We start from the raw sequence: 26158 nt of genomic DNA on the forward strand, positions 1-26158 counted from the left end.
AGTGGGGCGTTGGCGGAACATCCTGGCGCAATGAGTGCTGGGAAGTGCCCTGATAGACGGCAATACATTTCTGTGTGGACTCTGCAGAGAGAATGTCTATACTTACTGCAGACTCGGAATTGGGATTTCCACCACAGAAACATCTGCCGCGGAAATTTTGCCGTGTGCATCGGGGTGCAGGGCCGCAAAAGTTTGTCTGAGCCGCCATCAAATTGACAGAGTCCTCACTGAAAAGAAAAAAGTCAAGTCCATTTCAGTGAGGACTGTGGGGTCAATTTGGATTCCTGGGCAGCCAACAGACCCAGGAATCAGTGGCTCATAACAGTCCCTACTGGGGTCCAGGCAGGGTCACCTATCTGCGCTGATTGATGATCAGCAAATTATTAGTGATCAGCACTTTTTTTGGGTGCAGGTTTTTTTTTGCGCTTTTTTGTGGTTCGTGCCACAGTCCTGCACTGTTTGGCTGCACCAAAAGCTCCCCCCACAAAAAAACAAAACAGAAAATTGCTGATCAGTAATAAATCGGCGCAGTCTGCACATGGGATACGGGAGTCTAGCTGATCAACCCGCACAGTGCCGCAGGAGCAAATTTATATACAGCATTTTGCGGGAAGAGGTTAAAAACGCACTTTGAATAAGAAAATTCATCAAAACTGCAGATAATGTGAACTGACCTTAACTGACTTATAAGTCTGATGAGTTTTCCTGGCTTAGCTTTAGCACTAACTTCCTAATTAGATGACCAGGTGCAGTGATGAGACCCCACCCCTCTATCTGCAAAGCCAGAGGATTCATGGGAAATGTAGGCAGCATGAGAATCATTTCTGTTCTAAAATAGGAATAAGGTATGGATGAAAACCTATGCCTGCCACATCAGCTAAAACAGGTAAGCACGAGGCATACACAAGAACCTCTACATTATTCTCTTATAGCCTATGCTGCAATATATAAGTAAAATGCAATCCCTCAGTGCATCTTTAAAGGGATATTCCAGGATTTTTTCTTTCAGCCTTTGATCCCATGACGTCTAGTTATAATCCTGTGTAATTGTCTTCTATTCCCTCTGTGCGTCACTTTGTTCCATTTTCATGCACAGGACCCCACCCGGAAGTGCTGTTGTGCAAGTCTTTTTATTTTACTGTTGTATCTGACCTTTCCCAGCATTCCATGCGGCCAGAGACAATATGTCATGAGTCACACGGTCTATAAATGGAAAATTTAAAGAGGTATGTGTCAGAAATGTTTTCAAATCAATTGTTGCCAGAATGTAATACAGATTTGTAAATTACGTCTATTCAAAAATCTTCATCCTACCAGTACTTATCAGCTGCTGTTTGCTCCAGGGGGAGTTGTGTTCTTTTCAGTCTGACCACAGTGCTCTCTGCTGACACCTCTGTCCGTATCAGTAACTGTCCAGAGCAGGAGAGGTGTTCCATGGGGATTTGCATCTAATTTGGACAGTTCCTGACACGGACAGAGGTGTCAGCAGAGAGCACTGTGGTCAGACTGGAAAGAACTACGCAACTTCTTCTGGAGCATACAGCAGCTGATAATTACTGGAAGTGTTACATTTTTTAAATGGAAGTAATTAAAAAATCTGTATAACTTTCTGGCACCAGTTTATCTAAAAACATTTTTGTCTGTCGGAGTACCTCTTTAAAGCAGTTTTTTGTTGTCATTTTTAGTAGTAAGTAGTAAAATATAATGATTATACACATTGGGAACTATTGTGATCATACTGACATGGTGAATACAGATAACATGTAAATTTTCCCTAACAGTGAATGGCATACATACATAATGCGGTATATGTTATGGTAAAATGATAGGTGTAATTACAAAGTACAATTGGTCCTGCAAAAAACAAGTAATCATGAAAAATAAGAGTTATGTCTTATAAAAGGAGAGGGGGGAAAAATTAAATTCCAAAAATTTAAAATTCCTAGTTGGTTAAGGCTATTACTCAGAAATATAATCTGTTTTCTTCTTGGCAGATTCTTGTACCAGGAGATCAGAGGTGAATCTTATATCTTCAGATTATAAAGCAGATGATGATATCACACAAGATACATATGAAGAACATTCCATTATCCCAGATACACCCTCAGCCCTTCACAGCCAAGATCTCTCATCTCATCCTGTTATACAAGTCCAACCTAAAGATTCATCTCAGTCTGTTAAACAAAATAAGGAAAAGCGATTTTCATGTCCAGAATGTGGGAAATGTTTTCCTTATAAATCATATCTTGTTACACATCAAATTACACACACAGGGGAAAAGCCATTTTCATGTTCAGAATGTGAAAAATGTTTTTATTTAAAGTCAAGACTTATTACACATCAAAAAATTCACATAGGAGAAAAGCCATTTTTGTGTTCAGAATGTGGAAAATGTTTTACTCAGAAATCAGTTCTTGTTAAACATCAACAAAGTCACACAGGAGAGAAGCCATATTTATGTTTAGAATGTGGAAAATGTTTTATTCAGAAATCACAACTTGTTAAACATCAAAGAACACACACAGGAGAGAAGCCATTTTCATGTTCAGAATGTGGGAAATGTTTTACTGTGAAATACGCTCTTGTTAGACATCAAAATACTCACATTGGAGAGAAGCCATTTTCATGTGAAGAATGTAACAAATATTTTACTCATAAGTTATCTCTTGTTAGACATCAAAAAACTCACATTGGAGAGAAGCCATTTTCATGTTCTGAATGTGGGAAATGTTTTACCGAGAAATCATCTCTTGCTCATCATCAGAGAACTCACACAGGAAAGAAGCTATTTTCATGTTCAAAATGTAGGAAATGTTTTACTGTGAAATATTCTCTTGTTAGACATCAAAAAACTCACATTGGAGAGAAGCCATTTTCATGTGCAGAATGTGGAAAATATTTTACTCAGAAGTTATCTCTTGTTAGACATCAAAAAACTCACATTGGAGAGAAGCCATTTTCATGTGCAGAATGTGGAAAATGTTTTACTCATAAGTTTTCTCTTGTTAGACATCAAAAAACTCACATTGGAGAGAAGCCATTTTCATGTGCAGAATGTGGAAAATATTTTACTCATAAGTTTTCTCTTGTTATTCATCAAAAAAATCACAGAGGAGAGAAGCCATTTTCATGTTCAGAATGTGGGAAATGTTTTCCATTTAAAACGCATCTTGTCACACATCAAAGAACTCACACAGGAGAGAAGCCATTTTCATGCCCAGAATGTTGTAAACATTTTTCTCAGCAATCAATACTTATCAGACATCTAAAAATTCACACAGGAGAAAAGCCTTATTCTTGTTCAGAATGTGAAAAACATTTCACTCAAAAAAGCCATCTTGTTAAACATCAAATAACTCACATAGGAGAGAAGCCATTTTCATGTTCAGAATGTGGGAAAAGTTTTACATTTAAAACACATCTTGTCACACATCAAAGAACTCACACAGGAGAGAAGCTGTTTTCATGCCCAGAATGTTGTAAACATTTTTCTCAGCAATCAATACTTAACAGACATCTAAAAATTCACACAGGAGAGAAGCCTTATTCTTGTTCAGAATGTGAAAAACATTTCACTCAAAAAACCCATCTTGTTAAACATCAAATTACGCACACAGGAGACAAGCCATTTTCATGTTCAAAATGTGGGAAAAGTTTTACTGAGAAATCATATCTTATCAGACATCTAAGAATTCACACAGGAGAGAAGAAAATTCAGAGCAATAAATGATGCAGATAAGACATCTATATATTAACCATGTACATAGGATATCTGACATTTATACATATATCATATACTGCATCTCCAAACTTGTTCCCAATTGTTAATAAAAGTTTTCTTTTAGAACGTAGTCACCGATCCAGCGATGTCATCACTATAGTTTACATGGTAGGAAAAGAGTGTGATATATGGTTGTGATATTCACTGCTCCTCATGGAGAAGACCCAACAGGCATAATCCATGGGGAGCTGCTACTGGAGACCCAAACACCTCAGAGAGAAGGGACTTATTCCAGTGATGAAGAATTCCAGGACATGACCAGATTAGAGACACAAAATCACTTCTATCTTCTGGCTTCTAGGACATTATTCTGATGGAAGAACTTTACACATTATAAAAAGTCCTATAGGTGTTGGGGAACATTTATAGACAATTGTTGGCCCCGGCTGTCATGGCGTACCATAGGCCCCCTGCCTCCATATTACACAGGTCTGATGGGGGAACAGAGTAAGTAAGGGTTAATGTTTATGGTTATAACAATAACTGTACAAGGATATATATAAGAAGAAAGGAATATATGAGGGTAAGGCTATGTTCACACGGTAATGTACGCACAGGAAATCTCTGTGAGGACTCTGTCCCTGAATACAGAGCTAGGACCACTCGGGAATGCGCCATCCCATAGACATGAATGGAGGAGGCATGGCCTGATGTCACTAGGGGGGCTTGGCAATGATGTCACGTACCCGTCTCAGAGGCAGCGCCCCAGCCCAGAATGCTGGCGGCTGCACAGAGATTGCGGGGGTCCCCAGAAGCGGGACCCCTGCTATCATACATCTTATCCCCTATCTTTTGGGTAAGATGTATAAACCCGGAATACCCCTTTAAGAGGTGTCAGGTAAAGTGGAGAGGAGGCGTGGCAAAGAAGGTCCAGGGAAGAGGTGGTGTGCGGTCTGCCCTGGGTGCCGCTGACCCCATATAGTAACATGCCTGCCGTCCCTGGAAGTCTTCTGTCCGGCTCTCTGCTGCTCCACTTTTCTGTGTCATCAATGGTCTCCCTGTGCAGAACGTTCTCTGTTTTCCCGGGCTGTCTGTATAGTTTCTCCTCCCCGCGGGCAGCACGTTGTCATCTCTCTCCCTGGTGTAGGTAGTCAGACACTGGTTGGGTGCAATGTAGGAGATCTGTTACCGAGGCTGCATGTATGTAACCCTCGCTGACTCCCTGCTTTAGGTGGACACAGGGCTGGTTGTGTGATTGATTAGATGAGATCAAAGTGCATAGTGCCTTCCTGACACAGGACTGGAATTGCCGTACATCCATCTGCTTTCATTTCTCAGCAGCATGCCCCCTTCCTGCAGGGCTGGTGCAAGGATTTTTGCCACCTTAGGTGACAGCTAATTTTGCCGCCCCTTCACCCCGCCCATTGGCTCCGCCCTTTGACACTCCCCACCTTACTACTGGGGTGACACACTGTATGAAACCTCCTTCTCATGGGATTGATGTATGGAGACGCGCGTGATGTCAGGATGCTGGACGGACCTGACCTGCCTGTCTGGCCTTGGAGGTGGCACTTCGCTCCTCCAGCAGGGTGAAGATTGTATATTATTATGGTATGGGGAGTGGGGTGTGATGCTGGCCGGATGGGTGCTTCAGATGAGCGATGGGTGCTTTAGATTCTGTCTGGCTACTAACTTTCTTGCAGCAGGCAGAGCGGCACCTCCATCAAGAGGGCGCTCTAGGCAGCTGCCTATAGACAGAACTGGCCCTGCCCTCCTGCTCTGGGGAGAGGTAAGAAGAAGTGATTAAAATCTAAAATTCCCATGATTATGGCAAGTTTAGAGTTTAGTGGATGTAATCTGTAAGTAGCACAATGACCAGTCAGTAGTCACATCATAACCTTTTCATCAGGCCTCCTTCAATCTGCATTTGCTGGCAATCCTTAGCAATTCACAGTAAACTGCTGAGGATTCATAGCAGCTACAGATTAAAGGGGTACTCCGGTGGAAAACAATTTTTTTTTTTAAATCAACTCGTGCCAGAAAGTTTTGTAAATTACTTCTATTTAAAAATCTTAACCCTTCTAGTACTTATCAGCTGCTGTATGCTCCACAGGAAGTTGTGTAGTTCTTTGCAATCTGACCACAGTGCGGTCTGCTGACACCTCTGTCCTTGTCAGGAACTGCCCAGAACAGGATAGGTTTGCTGTGGGGATTTGGACAGTTCCTGACATGGACAGAGGTGTCAGCAGAGAGCACTGTGGTCAGACAAAAAAAGTAATTAAAAAAGAAAAGAACTTTCTATGGAGCATACAGCAGCTGATAAGTACTGGAAGGTTTAGGATTTTTTAATAGAAGTCATTTACAAATTTGTTTAACTTTCTGGTACAAGTTGATTTAAAAAATAAAAATATTTCCACTGGATTACCCTGGTGACAAATAAATACTGCACAAGCCTCCGCATGAAGCAGCTGCATTGTACAGGAGTGCTTGTCCCAATAAAGTGAGTGATGCACAAACAGCAATATTAGACACGTAATGTGACGTCTTCTGATTTATGATTGTCCCTTTATTAAAAAAAATATTTGAAAAGTCACAGAGAAATGTCAAAACTTTTGATTGGTCAGTATCTCAGTTCTGAGACCCCCACGTACACAAGCCGAAAGCAGAAGCACAATTTACTTCCCGGCTCATCGCGATCTTTGTCATATCCTACTGGGAGTTGTAGTTTCAAATGGTTAAAACATCTTTAGCGCTTTTAACTTACTTGGCAATTAGTATATTTGATTATTATAGTTGAAATAATTTTCCGCAAGGCTCTACACCATGAGCGTCCATCACGCCACTTAGGGAACCTGTTAAAAATTTAAAACCCCTGCTACTAACACATCTGTGTTACGGCTGTAATGCTCCTCATTGGTGCTGGTGTTCCCTGGCTTAACCACTTAAGGACTCAAGGCGTACAGGTACGCCCTGTGTTTCTCCGGTCCCTGCCGCACGGGTACAGGACCAGGATGCCTGCTGAAATCATTCAGCGGGCATCCCGGCACATTGGCGTGGGGGGTCCTAAGACAACCCCCCACCTCCATGTCGGCGATCGCTGCAAATCGCCGGTCAATTCTGCAGCGATTCCTACGGGTCTCTGGTGACCCGGAAAGTGAGATGACACCCCCGATCCCCTTGAAGGGATAGGAGTGAGGTGGCAGGGGTGCCACCCCTCCTATCCCTGCTATTGGTCGTTCAGAAGCGACCGACAAATAGAAGATTGGGTGCGGGGTGGGGGGTTAACTTCCGGTTCCCTCGTCCTGCCCACCCATGGTAGTCAGGGAAGAACGGGGGAACTGTAGCGTGACCAGCGGTAAAGGTTCCATACCTGCGGCGATCGGCGGCGGTGATCCTCTTATTGGTACAGCATGCGGCGAATCTGCAGACTACTGAAGCCGGTGAGTTGTTGCCTAGAAACATCGGGGGGGGGGCTACAGTTTGGAGACCACTATACAGTGGTCTGTAAACTGTAGCCCTCCATATACTGCAAAACTACAACTCCAAGCATGCCCAGACAGCTGTTTGGGCATGCTGGGATTTGTAGTTTTGCAACAGCTGGAGGGCTACAGTTTGGAGATCACTGTGCAGTGGTCTCCAAACTGTGGCCCTCTAGATCTTGCAAAACTACAACTCCCAGCATGCACGAACAGCAAACGGCTGTCTCGCCATGCTGGGAGTTGTAGTTGCGTACCTCCAGCTGTTGTATAACTACATCTCCCAGCATGCCCTTCGGCGATCAGTACATGCTGTGAGTTGTAGTTTTGCAACAGCTGGAGGCACACTGGTTGGAAAATACGGAGTTAGATAACAGAACCTAACTGAAGGTTTTCCAACAAGTGTGCCTCCAGCTGTTTCAAAAGTACAACTCCCAGCATGCACGGTCTGCTCCCCCCCCCCCCCCCTCCCCATGTGAATTTACAGGGAACATTCATACGGGCGGGTTTACAGTGAGTTTCCTGCTTCAAATTTGAGTTGCCGCCGCAGCGCAAACTCCTAGCAGGGAAACTCTGTGTAAACCCCCGCCTTTGTGAATGTACCTTAAAAACACTACACTAACACATAATAAAGGGTAAAACAACAACTCCCAGCATTTCTGGACAGCCACTGACTGTCCAGGCATGCTTGGAGTTTAGCAACAGCTGGAAACACCCTGTTTGGGAATCACTGGCATAGAATACCCCTATGCAATCCCTAATTTAGTCCTCAAATGCGTATGGCGCTCTCTCACTTCGGAACCCTGTCGTATTTCAAGGAAACAGTTGAGGGTCACATATGGGGTATTTCTGTACTCGGGAGAAATTGCTTAATATAAATATAAATATAAATTTTGGGGGGCTTTTTATTCTTTTACCCCTTATGAAAAGGAAAAGTTGGGGTTTACACCAGCCTGTTAGTTTAAAAAGAATAAAACATTTTACACTAACATGCTGGTGTTGTCCCATACTTTTTACTTCTACAAGAGGTAAAAGTAAATAAAAGGCCCCCAAAATTCTTAAAGCATTTTCTCCTGAGTACGGAAACACCCCATATGGGGGGCATAAAATGCTCTGCGGGTGCACAACAAGGCTCAGGAGTAAGAGCGCACTATGTACACTTGAGGCCTAAATTGGAGATATGCACAGGGGTGGCTGATTTTACAACGGTTCTGACATAAACGCAAAAAAAAAAAGATGGCACTTGAAGAGAAGTAAAGAAATCGGCAACTCACCATCTCAGCTGGTATGATCTTTTTTATTGAAGAATTCTTGCGTTACAATGTAACAAAGGAAGAGGGTAGTGGGGGGATAGTGCCGAGCGACCGAGCTCCTGTTTCGCATGCTGTACGTGCTTCCTCCGGCCGATTGAGTTGCCGATTTCTTTACTTCTCTTCAAGTGCCATATGAAAATTCTTCTATATCAGAGCACCACCAGCAGCACCCAGCTACACAGACACATATCCAACACGCAAATCTCCTCCACAAACGCAGTGCCGTGCTAACTCCTATATGAACTGCAAAAAAAAAAAGATACCCACATGTGACCCCATTTTGGAAACTTCACCTCTCACGGAACGTAACAAGGGGTATAGTGAGCCTTAACACCCCACAGGTGTTTGACGTATTTTCGTTAAAGTTGGATGGGAAAATGAAATAAAAACATTTGCTGGTGTTACCCTAAATTTTTTATTTTCACAAGGGAAAATAGGGGGGAAAAGCCCCCCAAAATTTGTAACCCCATTTATTCTGAGTATGGAAATGCCCCATGTGGATATAAAGTGCTCTGCTGGTGAACTACAATGCTCAGAAGAGAAGGAGCGCAATTGGGCTTTTGGAGAGGAAATTTTTCCAGAATTGAAGGCCACGTGTGTTTACAGAGCCCCCATAGTGCCAGAACAATGGACCCCCCCCCACATGTAACCCCATTTTGGAAACTACACCCCTCACGTATTGTAATAAGGGGTACAGTGAGCATTTACGCCCCACAGGTGTCTGACAAATTTGTTGGAACAATGATCCGTGAAAATAAAAAATAAAATTTTTCATTTGCACAGCCCACTGTTCCAAAGATCTGTCAAACGCCAGTGGGGTGTAAATGCTCACTGCACCCTTTATTAAATTCTGTGAGAGGTGTAGTTTCCAAAATGGGGTCATATGTGGGGGGGTCCACTGTTCTGGCACCACGGGGGGGCTTTGTAAATGCACATGGCCCCTGACTTCTTTTCCAACCAAATTCTCTCTCCAAAAGCTCAATGGCGCTCCTTTTCTTCTGAGCATTGTAGTTTGCCCACAGTGCACTTGATGTCCACACATGGGGTATTTCCATACTCAAAAGAAATGGGGTTACAAATTTTGGGGGGCATTTTCTCCTATTACCCCCTGAAAATTTTTTACATTTGGAGAAAAAATATGCATTTTTGTGAAAAAAATATGTTTTTCATTTACACATCCAACTTGAACAAAAAGTCGTCACACGCCTATGGGGTGTTAAGGCTCACTGTACCCCTTGTAACGCTCCTTGAGGGATGTAGTTTGCAAAATAGTATGCCATATGGGTTTTGTTTTTTGCTGTTCTGGCACCTAAATGGGACATGCCCCCCAAAAATCATTTTAGTAAAACTCACTCTCCAAAATCCCATTGTCGTTCCTTCCTTCTGAGCCCTCTACTGCGCCCGCCGAACACTTGACATACACATATGAGGTATTTCCTTACTCGAGAGAAATTGGGTTACAAATTTTAGGGTCATTTCTCTCCTTTTACCCCTTGTAAAAATTCGAAAACTGGGTCTACAAGAACATGCAAGTGGAAAAAATGAAGATTTAGAATTTTCTCCTTCACCTTGCTGCTATTCCTGTGAAACACCTAAAAGATTAACACACTTACTGAATGTCATTTTGAATACTTTGAGGGGTGCAGTTTTTATAATGGGGTAATTTATGGGGTATTTCTAACATGAAGGCCCTTCAAATCCACTTCAAAATTGAACTGGTCTGAACCACGACAGGACTTGAGATCCTCCTCCTTTTTCTCGGGAAGAGACAGGTGGAGTCTTGATCCGGAGATGACTGCAGGAACGGTAGGTACCACCGGAGCCGGAGTAGGCTGTGGTTGTGGCGGTTGTTGCTGAACGGTTAGCAACTGCTGCATCATGGCGGATAACTGGCTCAACTGCTGTGCCTGATGGGCCAACTGCTGTGACTGGAGCGCCATGATGGAAGCAAGATCGGAACTATCAGGCATAGGAACCCCAGAGGGATCCATGGCCGGATCTTGCTGTTACGGAGCTGGATGTGGATCCTCTAACCTGTGTGGCTGATGACTCGGACCGTATCGGGGAGCGGAGTCTAAGGCAGGATGGGCTTGCTGCGGCAGGCGACACCCAGGTCGCTACCCCCGACAAGGCTCGACCACACAGGTAGCTGGGCAAGGCAAGGTACCGAAGGATAAGGCAGTAGCGTAGTCAAACGTAGCAGAAGGTCAAGACAGGCGGCAAAGGGGCGGAGTCTAATAACGTAGCAGAAGGTCTGGATTCACGAATAAGGCTATTTGGGACACTTAATCTCAGGCTAGGGGCACTGAAGATCCGGCAGGGATGTGTGGGAGGTGCATGGACTTATAGGATGGTTTCAGGTGTACACAATAATTATGAGTGTACTGGCCCTTTAAATCACGGTACAGGTGGCCGGAGCGTGGAGCATGACACATATACATGTATTAAAGTATATACAAGTATTATAGTATATGGCATAGCATTGAACAGTATGAGAGATTAATGTAATGCATGTCATAGTCCCTTATGAGAAACCATTGATCAATGTAAAAGATCAGTGTGTGCAGTGTTATAGTCTCCTATGGGAGCTATAACATTGCACAAAAAAAAAGTGAAAAAGAAAAAGTTAATAAAGATCATTTAACCCCTTCCCTTTTACAAAAAAAAAACCTGTGTAAATAAAAATAAACACTTAAAATAAAAGTTACAAAAATTGAACATTCCGATTTTGAAAATTTTGTGAAAAAATTGAAAATTGCTGCTATACTTTGAAGCCCTCTGATGTTTTCCAAAAGTAAAAACATGTCAACTTTATGATGCAAACATAAAGTAGACATATTGTATGCGTGAATCAAAATATCATTTATATGGGATGTTAATTTTCCCTATAAGCAGAGAGTTTCAAAGTAAAAAAAAAAAGCAAATTTTCAAAATTTTCTGCAAATTTTGGAATTTTTCACCAAGAAATGATGCAAGTATCGACGAAAATTAACCACTAACATAAAGTAGAATATGTCACGAAAAAAACAATCTCAGAATCAGAATGATAAGTAAAAGCATCCCAGAGTTATTAATGCTTAAAGTGACAGTGGTCAGCTGAGTCTTTAAGGGGTTAAAGGGGTACTCCACTGGGAATTTTATTATTTTTTTTAAGTCAACTGGTGCCAAAAAGTTAAACAGATTTGTAAATTACTTCTATTCAACCCCTTCATGACCTGGGTTTTTCCGTTGTTGTACTTTCATTTTTTCCTCCTTACCTTTAAAAAATCATAACTCTTTCAATTTTGCACCTAAAAATCCATATAATGGCTTATTTTTTGTGCTACCAATTCTACTTTGTAGTGATATCAGTCATTTTACCCAAAACTCTACGGCGAAATGGAAAAAAAATCATTGTGTGACAAATTTTTTTTTGCAATGTTATAGCTCCCATAGGAGACTATAACACTGCACACACTGATCTTTTACATTGATCAATGGTTTCTCATAAGGGACTATGACATGCATTACATTGATCTCTCATACTGTTCAATGCTATGCCATATACTATAATACTTGTATATACTATAATACATGTATATACTATAATACATGTATATGTGTCATGCTCCAGTACACTCATAATTATTGTGTACACCTGAAACCATCCTATAAGTCCATGCACCTCCCACACTTCCCTGCCGGATCTTCAGTGCCCCTAGCCTGAGATTAAGTGTCCCAAATAGCCTTATTCGTGAATCCAGACCTTCTGCTACGTTATTAGACTCCGCCCCTTTGCCGCCTGTCTTGACCTTCTGCTACGTTTGACTACGCTACTGCCTTATCCTTCGGTACCTTGCCTTGCCCAGCTACCTGTGTGGTCGAGCCTTGTCGGGGGTAGCGACCTGGGTGTCGCCTGCCGCAGCAAGCCCATCCTGCCTTAGACTCCGCTCCCCGATACGGTCCGAGTCATCAGCCACACAGGTTAGAGGATCCACATCCAGCTCCGTTACAGCAAGATCCGGCCATGGATCCCTCTGGGGTTCCTCTGCCTGATAGTTCCGATCTTGCATCCATCATGGCGCTCCAGTCACAGCAGTTGGCCCATCAGGCACAGCAGTTGAGCCAGTTATCTGCCATGATGCAGCAGTTGCTAACCGTTCAGCAACAACCGCCACAACCACTGCCGACTCCGGTGGTACCTCCCGTTCCTGCAGTCATCTCCGGATCAAGACTCCACCTGTCTCTTCCCGAGAAATAGGAGGAGGATCCCAAGTCCTGTCGTGGTTTTGTGACTCAGTGCTCCGTGCATAGCTTCCTCTGCTGAGACGGCATTGCTGAGTCTTACTCAGGGCAACTCTTCTGTGGGCGACTATGCCATTCGGTTTCGTACCCTGGCATCGGAGTTAGCATGGTATGATGAAGCTCTTTGCGCCACCTTCAAGAGAAGACTATAAAGTCAAATCAAGAATGTTCTCGCTGCCCGGGGATTGCCATCTAAGGCTGGGTTCACACTACGTTTTTCAACTACGGTTCCCGCATACGTTTTCTATCAAAAACCGTATGGGAAAAAAAAGGATGGAACAGTATGGGAAAAAGTAAACCGTATGCGTTTTTAAACAGTATACTGTTTTTAAAAGTGCATACTGTTCCGTCCGTTTTTATAGAAAAAAAAAACATAAGTTTTTGAAAATTTTGTCCATTTTTAATGGGAGGGGTCTTGGGTGGGGACTTTAGGATTCAAATGCGCATGTGCAAAGTGAAAACGTATAAGTTTTTCCCGTATGGAACCGTATACATGTGCGTTTCCCATTGACGTCCATGTTAAAAAAAACGTATGCGATTGCAGTACGGTTTTTAAACCGGAGTCACGACTTTGTCTCCGGTTTAAAAACCGTACTACAACCGCATACGTTTTTTTTTAACATGGACGTCAATGGGAAACGCACATGTATACGGTTCCATACGGGAAAAACGTATACGTTTTTACTTTGCACATGCGCATTTGAATCCTAAAGTCCCCACCGAAGACCCCTCCCATTAAAAATGGACAACATTTTCAAAAACGTATAGGGTTTTTTTTCTATAAAAACGGACGGAACAGTATGCACTTTTAAAAACAGTATTGTTACGCCGAGCGCTACGGGTCCCCGCTCCTCCCGGAGCGCTCACAGCGTTCTCCTGTTCGCAGCGCCCCGGTCAGACCCGCTGACCGGGTGCGCTGCGATAATGTCCCCAGCCGGGATGCGATTCGCGATGAGGGACGCGCCCGCTCGCGGTGCGCATCCCGACCCGCTTACCAGACTCTCTCCCCGTCTGTGCTGCCCCGGTGTGCGCGGCCCCGCTCCCTAGGGCACGCGCACGCCGGGTCTTTGCGATTTAAAGGGCCGGTGCGCCACTGATTGGCGCATGGGTTTTAATTAGTGTCTTCACCTGTGCACTTCCCTATATCACCTCACTTCCCCTGCACTTCTTTGCCGGATCTTGTTGCCATTGCGCCAGTGAAAGCGTTCCTTATGTGTTCCTAGCCTGTGTTCCAGACCTCCTTGCCGTTGCCCCTGACTACGATCCTTGCTGCCTGCCCTGACCTTCTGCTACGACCGACCTTGCTCTTGTCTAATCCCTTGTACTGCGCCTATCTCAGCAGTCAGAGAGGTTGAGCCGTTGCTGGTGGATACGACCTGGTTGCTACCGCCGCTGCAAGACCATCCCGCTTTGCGGCGGGCTCTGGTGAAAATCAGTAGCAACTTAGAACCGGTCCACCAACACGGTCCACGCCAATCCCTCTCTGACACAGAGGATCCACCTCCAGACTGCCGAATCCTGACAGTAGATCCGGCCATGGATCCCACTGAGGTCCCGCTGCCAGTTGTCGCTGACCTTACCACGGTGGTCGCCCAGCAGTCGCAACAGATAGCGCAACAAGGCCACCAGCTGTCTCAACTAACTGTGATGCTACAGCAGCTTCTACCACAGCTTCAGCAACCATCTCCTCCGCCAGCTCCTGCACCTCCTCCGTAGCGAGTGGCCACATCCAGCCTCCGTTTATCATTGCCGGACAAGTTTGATGGGGACTCTAAACTTTGCCGTGGTTTTCCCTCGCAATGTTCCTTGCATTTGGAGATGATGTCGGACCAATTTCCAACTGAAAGGTCAAAGGTGGCTTTCGTGGTCAGCCTTCTGTCTGGGAAAGCCCTGTCATGGGACACACCGCTCTGGGACCGCAATGATCCTGTCACTGCCTCTGTACACTCTTTCTTCACGGAGATTCGAAGGGTCTTCGAGGAACCAGCCCGAGCCTCTTCTGCCGAGACTGCTCTGCTGAACCTGGTCCAGGGTAATTCTTCTGTTGGCGAGTACGCCATCCAATTCCGTACTCTCGCCTCCGAATTGTCCTGGAATAACGAGGCCCTCTGCGTGACCTTCAAAAAAGGCCTATCCAGTAACATCAAAGATGTGCTGGCCGCACGAGAAATCCCTGCTAACCTGCATGAACTTATTCATCTTGCCACCCGCATTGACATGCGTTTTTCCGAAAGGCGTCAGGAGCTACACCAGGATATGGACTTTGTTCGCACGAGGCGGTTTCTCTCCCCGGCTCCTCTCTTCTCTGGTCCGCTGCAATCTGTTCCTGTGCCTTCCGCCGTGGAGGCTATGCAAGTAGACCGGTCTCGCCTGACACCTCAAGAGAGGACACGCCGCCGCATTGAGAACCTATGCCTGTACTGTGCCAGTACCGAACACTTCTTGAAGGATTGTTCTATCCGACCTCCACGTCAGGAAAGACGCACTCCGATTCCGCACAAAGGTGAGACAGCTCTAGGTGTGAACTCTGCTTCTCCACGTCTTACTCTGTCTGTGCTGATTTCTTCTTCTACCTTCTCCTTCTCAGCTGTGGCCTTCTTGGATTCCGGATCTGCAGGAAATTTTATTTTGGCCTCTTTCGTTAACAGGTTCAACATCCCAGTGACCAGTCTCGCCAGACCCCTCTACATCGCCTCTGTTAATGGTGAAAGATTGGACTGTACTGTGCGGTACCGCACTGAACCCCTCTTAATGTGCATTGGACCCCATCATGAAAAGATTGAATTTCTGGTCCTCTCTAACTGCACTTCTGAAATTCTTCTTGGTCTACCTTGGCTTCAACGCCATTCCCCTACCCTCGATTGGACCACCGGGGAGATCAAGAACTGGGGTACTACTTGCCATAAAAAGTGTCTTATGTCTGCTCCCAGTCCTGTCAGTCAAAACCCTATGGCTCCTCCGATACCAGGTCTCCCCAAGGCCTATCTGGACTATGCTGATGTTTTTTGCAAAAAACAAGCAGAGACTTTGCCTCCTCACAGGCCTTATGACTGTCCTATTGATCTCCTTCCTGGTACTACTCCACCCCGGGGCAGAATCTATCCTCTGTCTGCTCCGGAAACACAAGCCATGACGGAGTACATCCAAGAAAATTTAAAAAGGGGATTTATCCGCAAGTCTTCCTCCCCTGCCAGAGCTGGATTCTTCTTCGTCTCCAAAAAAGATGGCTCCTTACGACCTTGCATTGATTACCGCGGTCTTAATAAAATCACTATAAAAAAACGCTATCCTCTTATCTCGGAACTCTTTGACTGCCTACGTGGCGCCAACATCTTTACCAAATTGGATTTAAGAGGTGCATATAATCTCATCTGCATCAGGGAAGGGGACGAGTGGAAGACCGTGTTTAACACCAGAGATGGACACTTTGAATATCTGGTTATGCCTTTTGGGCTTTGCAACGCCCCTGCCGTCTTCCAGGAATTTTTTGTGATCTATTATATACCTGTGTTGTGGTCTACCTGGACAATATTTTGATTTTTTCTTCTAACCTAGAAGAACACCGCCGGCATGTCCGCATGGTTCTTCAGAGACTTCGGGACAATCAGTTATATGCCAAAATGGAAAAATGTCTCTTTGAATGTCAATCTCTTCCCTTCCTAGGATATTTAGTCTCTGGCCAGGGACTCCAAATGGACCCGGACAAACTATGAGCCGAATTGGATTGGCCACGCCCCCCCGGACTCCGAGCTATCCAATGTTTCTTGGGGTTTGCCAATTACTACAGACAATTTATTCCACATTTTTCCACTATTGTGGCCCCAATTGTGGCCCTAACCAAGAAAAACGCCAACCCTAAGTCCTGGCCTCCTCAAGCGGAAGAGGCGTTCAACCATCTCAAAAAGGCCTTTTCTTCTGCTCCCGTACTCTCCAGACCTGATCCATCTAAACCCTTCTCACTGGAGGTAGACGCCTCCTCGGTGGGAGCTGGAGCTGTACTCCTACAGAAAAATTCTTCCGGACATGCTGTTACTTGTGGTTTCTTTTCTAGGACCTTCTCTCCGGCGGAGAAAAACTACTCCATTGGTGATCGAGCACTACTGGCCATAAAACTGGCTCTCGAGGAATGGAGGCACCTGCTGGAGGGATCCAAATACCCAGTTATTATATACACCGATCACAAGAATCTCTCTTATCTTCAGTCTGCCCAACGGCTGAACCCTCGCCAGGCTAGGTGGTCGTTGTTCTTTGCCCGTTTTAACTTTGAGATTCATTTTCGCCCCGCTGACAAGAACATTAGGGCTGACGCTCTCTCTCGTTCCTCGGATGCCTCTGAAATGGAAGCTTCCCCGCAACACATTATTCCTCCTGACTGTCTGATCTCCGCTTCTCCAGCTTCCATCAGACAAACTCCTGCAGGAAAGACCTTCGTCCCTCCACGCCAGCGCCTCAGGATTCTCAGGTGGGGACACTCCTCACGCCTCGCCGGCCATGCTGGCATCAAAAAATCCATCCAGCTCATCTCTCGTTTTTATTGGTGGCCTACCCTGGAAGCTGATGTTGCTGATTTTGTTCGGGCTTGTACAGTCTGTGCCCGGGACAAGACCCCTCGCCAGAAGCCTGCCGGTCTCCTCCATTCTCTGCCTGTTCCTGAGCGACCATGGTCTCAGATTGCTATGGACTTTATTACAGACCTACCTTTATCCCATGGCAACACAGTTATTTAGGTGGTCGTTGATCGTTTCTCCAAGATGGCACATTTTATCCCTCTTCCAGGTCTTCCTTCTGCGCCTCAGTTGGCGAAAAAAAATTTTGTGCACATTTTTCGCCTTCACGGGCTTCCTACGCATATCGTCTCGGATAGAGACGTTCAATTTGTGTCGAAATTCTGGAGGGCCCTCTGTAATCAGCTTAAAATCAAATTAAACTTCTTGTCTTCTTATCATCCCCAATCCAATGGGAAAGTGGAAAGAGTTAATCAGGTTCTTGGTGACTATTTGCGACATTTTGTTTCCTCCCGCCAGGATGACTGGGCCGATCTCCTACCATGGGCCGAATTCTCGTACAATTCCGCTAAATCCCATTCTTTGTGGTGTACGGCCGTCACCCTCTTCCCCCCCTCCCCACTCCCATGCCTTCTGGTTTGCCCGCTGTTGATGAGGTGACTCGGGACTTCTCCACCATCTGGAAAGAAACTCAAAAATCTCTCCTACAGGCCTCATCCCGGATGAAGAAACATGCCGACAAAAAAAGAAGAACTTCTCCTGTCTTTTCTCCTGGAGACAAAGTATGGCTCTCCGCCAAGTATGTCCGCTTTCGTGTCCCCAGTTATAAACTGGGACCACGTTATCTTGGTCCTTTTAGAGTCAAATGCCAAATCAACCCTGTCTCCTACAAACTCCTTCTTCCTCCTTCTCTTTGTATTCCTAATGCTTTTCATGTCTCTCTCCTTAAACCACTCATCCTTAACCGCTTCTCTCCTAAGGTTGTTGCTCCTACTCCTGTTTCCGGGTCCTCTGACATCTTCTCGGTTAAAGAAATTCTGGCATCCAAAACGGTCAGAGGTAAAAAAAAAATTCTTGTAGATTGGGAGAATTGCGGCCCGGAGGAGAGGTCATGGGAACCCGAGGACAACATCCTTGACAAGAACCTTATCCACAAATTCTCAGGTTCTAAAAAGAGGGGGAGACCCAAGGGGGGGGGGAGGTACTGTTACGCCAAGCGCTCCGGGTCCCCGCTCCTCCCGGAGCGCTCACAGCGTTCTCCTGTTCGCAGCGCCCCGGTCAGACCCGCTGACCGGGTGCGCTGCGATAATGTCCCCAGCCGGGATGCGATTTGCGATGCGGGACGTGCCCGCTCGCGGTGCGCATCCCGACCCGCTTACCAGACTCGCTCCCCGTCTGTGCTGCCCCGGCGTGCGCGGCCCCGCTCCCTAGGGCACGCGCGCGCCGGGTCTTTGCGATTTAAAGGGCCGTGCACCACTGATTGGCGCATGGGTTTTAATTAGTGTCTTCACCTGTGCACTTCCCTATATCACCTCACTTCCCCTGCACTTCCTTGCCGGATCTTGTTGCCATTGTGCCAGTGAAAACGTGCCTTGTGTGTTCCTAGCCTGTGTTCCAGACCTCCTTGCCGTTGCCCCTGACTACGATCCTTGCTACCTGCCCTGACCTTCTGCTACGTCCGACCCTGCTCTTGTCTAATCCCTTGTACCACGCATATCTCAGCAGTCAGAGAGGTTGAGCCGTTGCCGGTGGATACGACTTGGTTGCTACCACCGCTGCAAGACCATCCCGCTTTGCGGCGGGCTCTGGTGAAAACCAGTAGCAACTTAGAACCGGTCCACCGACACGGTCCACGCCAATCCCTCTCTGACACAGAGGATCCACCTCCAGCCTGCCGAATCCTGACAAGTATACTGTTTAAAAACGCATACGGTTTACTTTTTCCCATACTGTTCAATCCGTTTTTTTCCCATACGGTTTTTGATAGAAAACGTATGCGGGAACCGTAGTTGAAAAACGTAGTGTGAACCCAGCCTAATCTGAATGACCTTTTACAGCTGGCCTCCCGGATTGATATCAGTTTCTCAGAGTGACGTGAGGAACTACGCCAAGAAAGGGAGTCTGCACTACCTAGGCACTTTCCTCTTCTGGTACCTGTCTTCCAGCAACCACTGCAACCATCTCCCTTGCCTCCCGCAGTGGAGGCAATGCAGGTGGATCAGTCTCTCATCTGACCCTGCAGGAAAGGACTCGCCGACGAACTAACTGAGAATCTATGCCTATACTGTGCCAGTGCGGATCACTTAATAAAAGATTGTCCTCTGCATCCTCAGTCACAGGGAAATGCTCGCACCAAGGGTTTGTGGGAGAGGCCTCCCTAGGTGTGAATATCACCTCTCCATGCTTAAATATGACTGTCCAGCTTTTCCTACCTTCCAAAGAGATCAGCCTTTTTGGACTCTGGCTCCGCGGGAAATTTTGTTGATGCTTCCCTAGTGCATCGTCTGCCGGTATCCCACCTGTAAAAGCTTCTCTACATCTCTTCAGTGAATGGTGAAAGACTGGACTGTACAGTGCTATATCGCACAGAACCATTGACTATGCAGGTTGGAGTTGTTTACAGTATAAAATACAATAAAATTACAGTAAAGAACCGCTACCCACTTCTTTTAATCTCAGAGTTGTTTGATCGTCTGCGAGGTGCCAAAATCTTCTCTAAATTGGATCTTCGTGGGGCCTATATGGAATGGAAGACCGCATTTAATACTCGTGATGGTCATTTCGAGTATCTTGTGATGCCATTCGGACTCTGCAATGCTCCAGCAGTTTTCCAGGAGTTTGTCAATGATATTTTTCGTAACCTCCTATATTCCTGTGTTGTTGCTTATTTGGATGACATACTCGCCCATACTCGCCCAATATCCAGTCTCATCGCTCTCACCTACGTCAAGTCTTACAGCGTCTCAGAGAAAATCATCTCTATGCTAAACTAGAGAAATGTATTTTTGAAAAAAACAGCCTTCCATTTCTGGGGTATATTATTACCAGTCAAGGCCTTCAAATGGATCCCAACAAGCTGTCCGCAGTACTGGACTGTCCTCAACCTTCGGGCTTGAAAGCAATTCAGCCCTTCCTCGGCTTTGCCAATTACTATCGGCAATTTATTCCTCACTACTCCACTCTGGTAGCCCCCATCGTCTCGCTTAGACTGCTAATCCAGACTGTTAATCCAATAGTTTGGACTCCTGAGGCTGAAGAAGCTTTCAAACAGTGAAAGTCTTCCTTTCACTTCAGCTCCTGTTCTGTCTAGACCCGATCCTAGCAAGCCATTTATCTTGGAAGTTGATGCTTCGTCAGTTGGAACAGGTGCAGTGTTGAAGCAGAAGTCTTTTAAGGGGAGAACTTTAACCTGTGGATTTTTCTCCAAAACCTTCTTCCCTGCGGAGAGAAATTATACCATCGGAGATCGCGAGCTCTTGGCCATTAAATTGGCATTAGAAGAATGGCATCACCTCTTGGAAGGCTCTGTACATCCGCTTACTATCTATTACAACCACAAGAACTTGCTCTATCTCCAGTCTACCCATCGTCTCAACCCCCGACAGGCTCGTTGGTCCTTGTTTTTCTCCAGGTTTAACTTCTTAATCCACTTCCGTCCTGCAGAGAAGAATCTTCATGCTGACGCTCTGTCCACATCCTCCGATGTTCAAGGCCTGGAATCCCATTCTCAACATATTATTTTCCCTGATCTTCTCATCTCAGCAGCGCCAGCGTGTCTTCAGCACTTGCCACCAGGGAAGACTTATGTTTAACCCCGTTTAAGATTCCAAGTCCTGAAATGGGGTCATTCCTCCCTATTGGACGGTCATGCTGGAATTCATAAGTCCATACAGCTCATTGCCTGACATTATTGGTGGCCCACTCTAAAACAGGATGTCATTGATTTTGTCCGAGCTTGTTCAGTTTGTGCCCGTGTTCAGTTTGTGCCCGTCACAAGTTCCAAGCTTGCTGGTCTACTACATTCTTTCTAATAGTAGAATATGGCACTCTTGATCAACGTAGGTGCACAAGTAGGATCCCACTCCTTAAACTCATAGAACAATAAAACTTGGCACTCAAAAATTGCAGTTTAGGTGATTTATTTCATATGCAATCCGTAAGGAGAAACCTTATGAATTGCATATGAAATAAATCACCTAAACTGCAATTTTTGAGTTCCAAGTTTTATTGTTCTACTACATTCTTTGCTAGTTCCGGAGCAACCCCGGACCGATATTGCAATGGACTTTATTACTGATCTTCCTTCTTCTGGTGGAAATACGGTCATTTGGGTTGTTGTGGATCGATTCTCTAAAATGGCTCAGATTACCCTCTGCACCACAGCTTGCCAAGTTGTTCCTGCCATATCTTCCGCCGGCATGGATTGCCCTCCCATATTGTCTCTGACCAAGGAGTCCAATTTGTCTCTAAGTTTTGGGGGGGCCTCTGTTCACACCTTCAAGTTAAATTAGATTTTTCTTCGGGTTACCACCCTCAATCCAATGGACAGGTCGAAAGAGTAAACCAGGTCTTGGAAAACTTTCTTCGCCATTTTGTTTCCGCTCGCCAAGACGACTGAGCCGATCTGCTTCCCTGGGATGAGTTTTCATACAATCATAAGGATTCTGAATCCTCTGGGTCTTCTCCTTTCTTTGTGGTCTATGGACTTCATCCTTCTTCCCGTGTCCACTTCCTCCGGAGTTCCCATGGCCGATGATCAAGTGCAGAACTTCGTCTCCATCTGGCAAAAGACTCATGACTCTCTTCAGCATGCCGCCACTTTTATGAAATCGCAAGCGGACAAGAAAAGACGTCCTCCTCCCGAATTCTCTCCAGGGGACAAAGTGTGGTTGTCTTCCAAGTTCATCCGTTATAAACTGGGTCCTCGCTATTTGGGTCCTTATAAGATCAAAAAACTTTTAAACCCTGTGGCTTATTCTCTCCATCTGCCTTCTCTCCGGATCCAGAATTCTTTTCACATATCCCTCTTAAAACCTGTCATCCATAACCACTTCTCTAAAAAAAAGTCATCACTCCTACTCCCATGTCTGATACCTCCGATGTTTATGTCGTCAAAGAAATTTTAGATTCCAAGTTGGTCAGAGAAAAACGTTTTTTTCCCAGTAGATTGGGAAGGATTTGGGCCAGGGGAAAGATCTAGACCGTGACCTTATCGAAAAGTTCTTGACCTCAAAAAAGAGGGGGCGACCAAAGGGGGGGTACAGTCATGCTCCACGCTCCGGCCGCCTGCACCGGCCGCGAGCACATTGTTCCCTTGTACCTGGCTGCTGGCGGGGCTGGGATTCCCATCGCGGGACACGCCCGCATTTGAATCCCAGCCCGTCACTCACCTCTCTGCCCTGCTGCCTCCGCTGTGTCTCAGCTCCGTCGCACGCGTCCCCGTCCCTTAGGTCGCGCGCGTTCCGGAGCTCAAAAATTTACAGGGCCAGTACGCCCATAATTATTGTGTACATCTGATACATTCTATAAGTCCATGCACCTCTCACACGTCCCTGCCAGATCTTCAGTGCCCCTAGCCTAAGATTAAGCGCCCCTTCTAGCTTGTTAGCCTAAACCGTGTATCCAGACCTTCCGCTATACGTTATTAGACTCCGCCACTTTGCCGTCTGCCTTTACCTTCTGCCACGTTTGACTACACTACTGCCTTATCCTTCAGTACCTCGCCTTGCCCAGCTACCTGTGTGGTCGAGCCTTGTCGGGGGTAACGACCTGGGTGTCGCCTGCCTTGCGGCGGGCTCTGGTGAAGACCAGCAGCACCTTAGACTCCGCTCCCCGATACGGTCCGAGTCATCAGCCACACAGGTTAGAGGATCCAGATCCGTTACAATATGCTATAATACATACATATATATATATATATATATATATATATAATACATGTATATACTATAATACATGTATATACCATAATATTATAATACATGTATATGCTATAATACTATAATACATGTATATGCTATAATACATGTATATGCTATAATACATGTATATACTATAATATATGTATATACTATAATACTATTATACATGTATATACTATAATACAGACATTTAGTGTATTTTGTCCTGTTATTGTCGGTGTCCATACATCTTCTTATCCACATAGACACCTACAGTCACCGTCCTCTGACATATACACTATAATACATGTATATACTATAATACTATAATACATGTATATACTATAATACTATAATACATGTATATACTATAATACTATAATACATGTATATACTATAATACTATAATACATGTATATACTATAATACTCTAATACATGTATATACTATAATACTATAATACATGTATATACTATAATACTATAATACATGTATATACTATAATACTATAATACATGTATATACTATAATACTATAATACACGTATATACTATAATACTATAATACACGTATATACTATAATACATGTATATACTATAATACTATAATACACGTATATACTATAATACTATAATACACGTATATACTATAATACTATAATACATGTATATACTATAATACTATAATACATGTATATACTATAATACTATAATACACGTATATACTATAATACTATAATACTATAATACACGTATATACTATAATACTATAATACATGTATATACTATAATACTATAATACATGTATATACTATAATACTATAATACATGTATATACTATAATACATGTATATACTATAATACTATAATACATGTATATACTATAATACTATAATACACGTATATACTGTAATACATGTATATTCTATAATACTATAATACATGTATATACTATAATACATGTATATACTATAATACTATAATACATGTATATACTGTAATACTATAATACATGTATATACTATAATACAGACATTTAGTGTATTTGTCCTGTTATTGTCGGTGTCCATACATCTTCTTATCCACATAGACACCTACAGTCACCGTCCTCTGACATATACACTATAATACATGTATATACTATAATACTATAATACATGTATATACTATAATACTATAATAAATGTATATACTATAATACTATAATACATGTATATACTATAATACATGTATATACTATAATACAATAATACATTTATATACTATAATACTATAATACATGTATATACTATAATACTATAATACATGTATATACTATAATACTATAATACATGTATACACTATAATACTATAATACATGTATATACTATAATACTATAATACATGTATATACTATAATACAATAATACATTTATATACTATAATACTATAATACATGTATATACTATAATACTATAATACATGTATATACTATAATACTATAATACATGTATACACTATAATACTATAATACATGTATATACTATAATACTATAATACATGTATATACTATAATACTATAATACTATAATACATGTATATACTATAATACTTGTATATACTATAATACTATAATACATGTATATCCTATAATACTATAATACATGTATATACTATAATACTATAATACATGTATACACTATAATACTATAATACATGTATATACTATAATACTATAATACATGTATATACTATAATACAGACATTTAGTGTATTTTGTCCTGTTATTGTCAGTGTCCATACATCTTCTTATCCACATAGACACCTACAGTCACCGTCCTCTGACATCATTTATCTCTACACTGAGCAGCAGCCCCTGATCATGGTAAACCCCTGAAATCCCGTCACTCTTTGAATAAAAAATCATAAAAACACCTATTCAAAGAGTGCCGGGATTTCTTTACCGTTTATCATCATTCATCATCCACAGACACAGAAAGAAAATACTGCAGTGCCGACCTATACTCTACTTTCAGCCCCTGTTCATGTGACTCTTTGACTCCTCCCCTCATCCATGTGACTGATCACCTGACTGTGACATCTCGCAGGTCCTATAAGCACACTTCCTGTACAGCTCTGCAGGTGGAGGTATGTGTAATATATATATATGTATGTATGTGTTTGTGTATATATACTGTATATACATGTGTGTGTGTGTATATATATATATACTGTATATATATATATATGTGTGTGTATATATACTGTATATACATGTGTGTGTATGTCCCGCCTAGAGGCACAGGGGGCATTATATACACACACCCCTTGCCCAAGACATGAAAGCTCTAAGTGCTGGAGAGGATTGTATTAAATTCCAGCCCCTCGCCCATATACGGCCTTCACAGGCTTAAAGGGATTTTCCACCATAAGGTGATTTTAGTACATACCTGGCAGACAGTAATGGACATGCTTAGGAAGGATCTGCGCTTGTTTTGGGGCTAAATGGCTATGTCATGAGATGACCATAACACTGTGGCTAGCTTTTTGTGAACTTGTATTTCCTGTTTGACTTTTCTTTTTTTGACTACAAATCGCACAATTCCATTTTCCTCCCTCCCACATATCAGCCACCCGACCCATTGATACATAAATGAGCTGCATCCATTCAAAAGACCTGTGGTTTTCAGTCAGGGTGCCTAAAGCTGTTGAATTAGCTGCAGATTGATCTCTCTCCCACCAAGCATTCACTCCACCCATTGAAGCAGACAGGCTCCCTGTCATCAGCTGACTAGTGATGTCAGATCTCGGCCGCATTGCAAGCTGGGAAAAATCCCAGGCAATAGTCATCTTGTATGCTGATAAAAATAAATATTGGGGTGAAAATCACTGAAGAAATTTAGGAAAACCATCACACACAGGTGCAGACACTATATTATTTACTACACTAACTGTACAGCCCCTGTAGCATAGTCAAATAA

General features: G+C 43.8%; 2 protein-coding genes across 5 annotated transcripts in view; both read left to right on the plus strand.

Annotated features, from left to right (window-relative positions):
- The window catches only part of LOC130297525 (oocyte zinc finger protein XlCOF6-like), a 66967-nt gene extending 63109 nt beyond the window's left edge, over positions 1-3858 (plus strand). For both annotated transcript variants that reach the window (XM_056550084.1, XM_056550090.1), the window contains one exon: positions 1995-3858. In XM_056550084.1, coding sequence (XP_056406059.1) covers positions 1995-3730 — 1736 coding nt within the window. In that variant the 3' untranslated portion in view covers positions 3731-3858. The remainder of the gene's footprint in view (positions 1-1994) is intronic.
- Positions 3859-26158, plus strand: part of LOC130297738 (gastrula zinc finger protein XlCGF26.1-like) — a 39132-nt gene continuing 16832 nt past the window's right edge. For 2 of the 3 annotated variants that reach the window (XM_056550574.1, XM_056550585.1), the window contains exon 1: positions 25066-25325. The gene's annotated coding sequence lies outside the window, so the exon portion shown is untranslated. Of the gene's footprint in view, positions 4229-25065; positions 25326-26158 lie in introns of those variants that run through there. The other variant, XM_056550591.1, reaches the window with a different exon arrangement.

The sequence above is a fragment of the Hyla sarda genome, chromosome 1 (genome assembly GCF_029499605.1).
Source record: "Hyla sarda isolate aHylSar1 chromosome 1, aHylSar1.hap1, whole genome shotgun sequence".
Taxonomy (NCBI): domain Eukaryota; kingdom Metazoa; phylum Chordata; class Amphibia; order Anura; family Hylidae; genus Hyla; species Hyla sarda.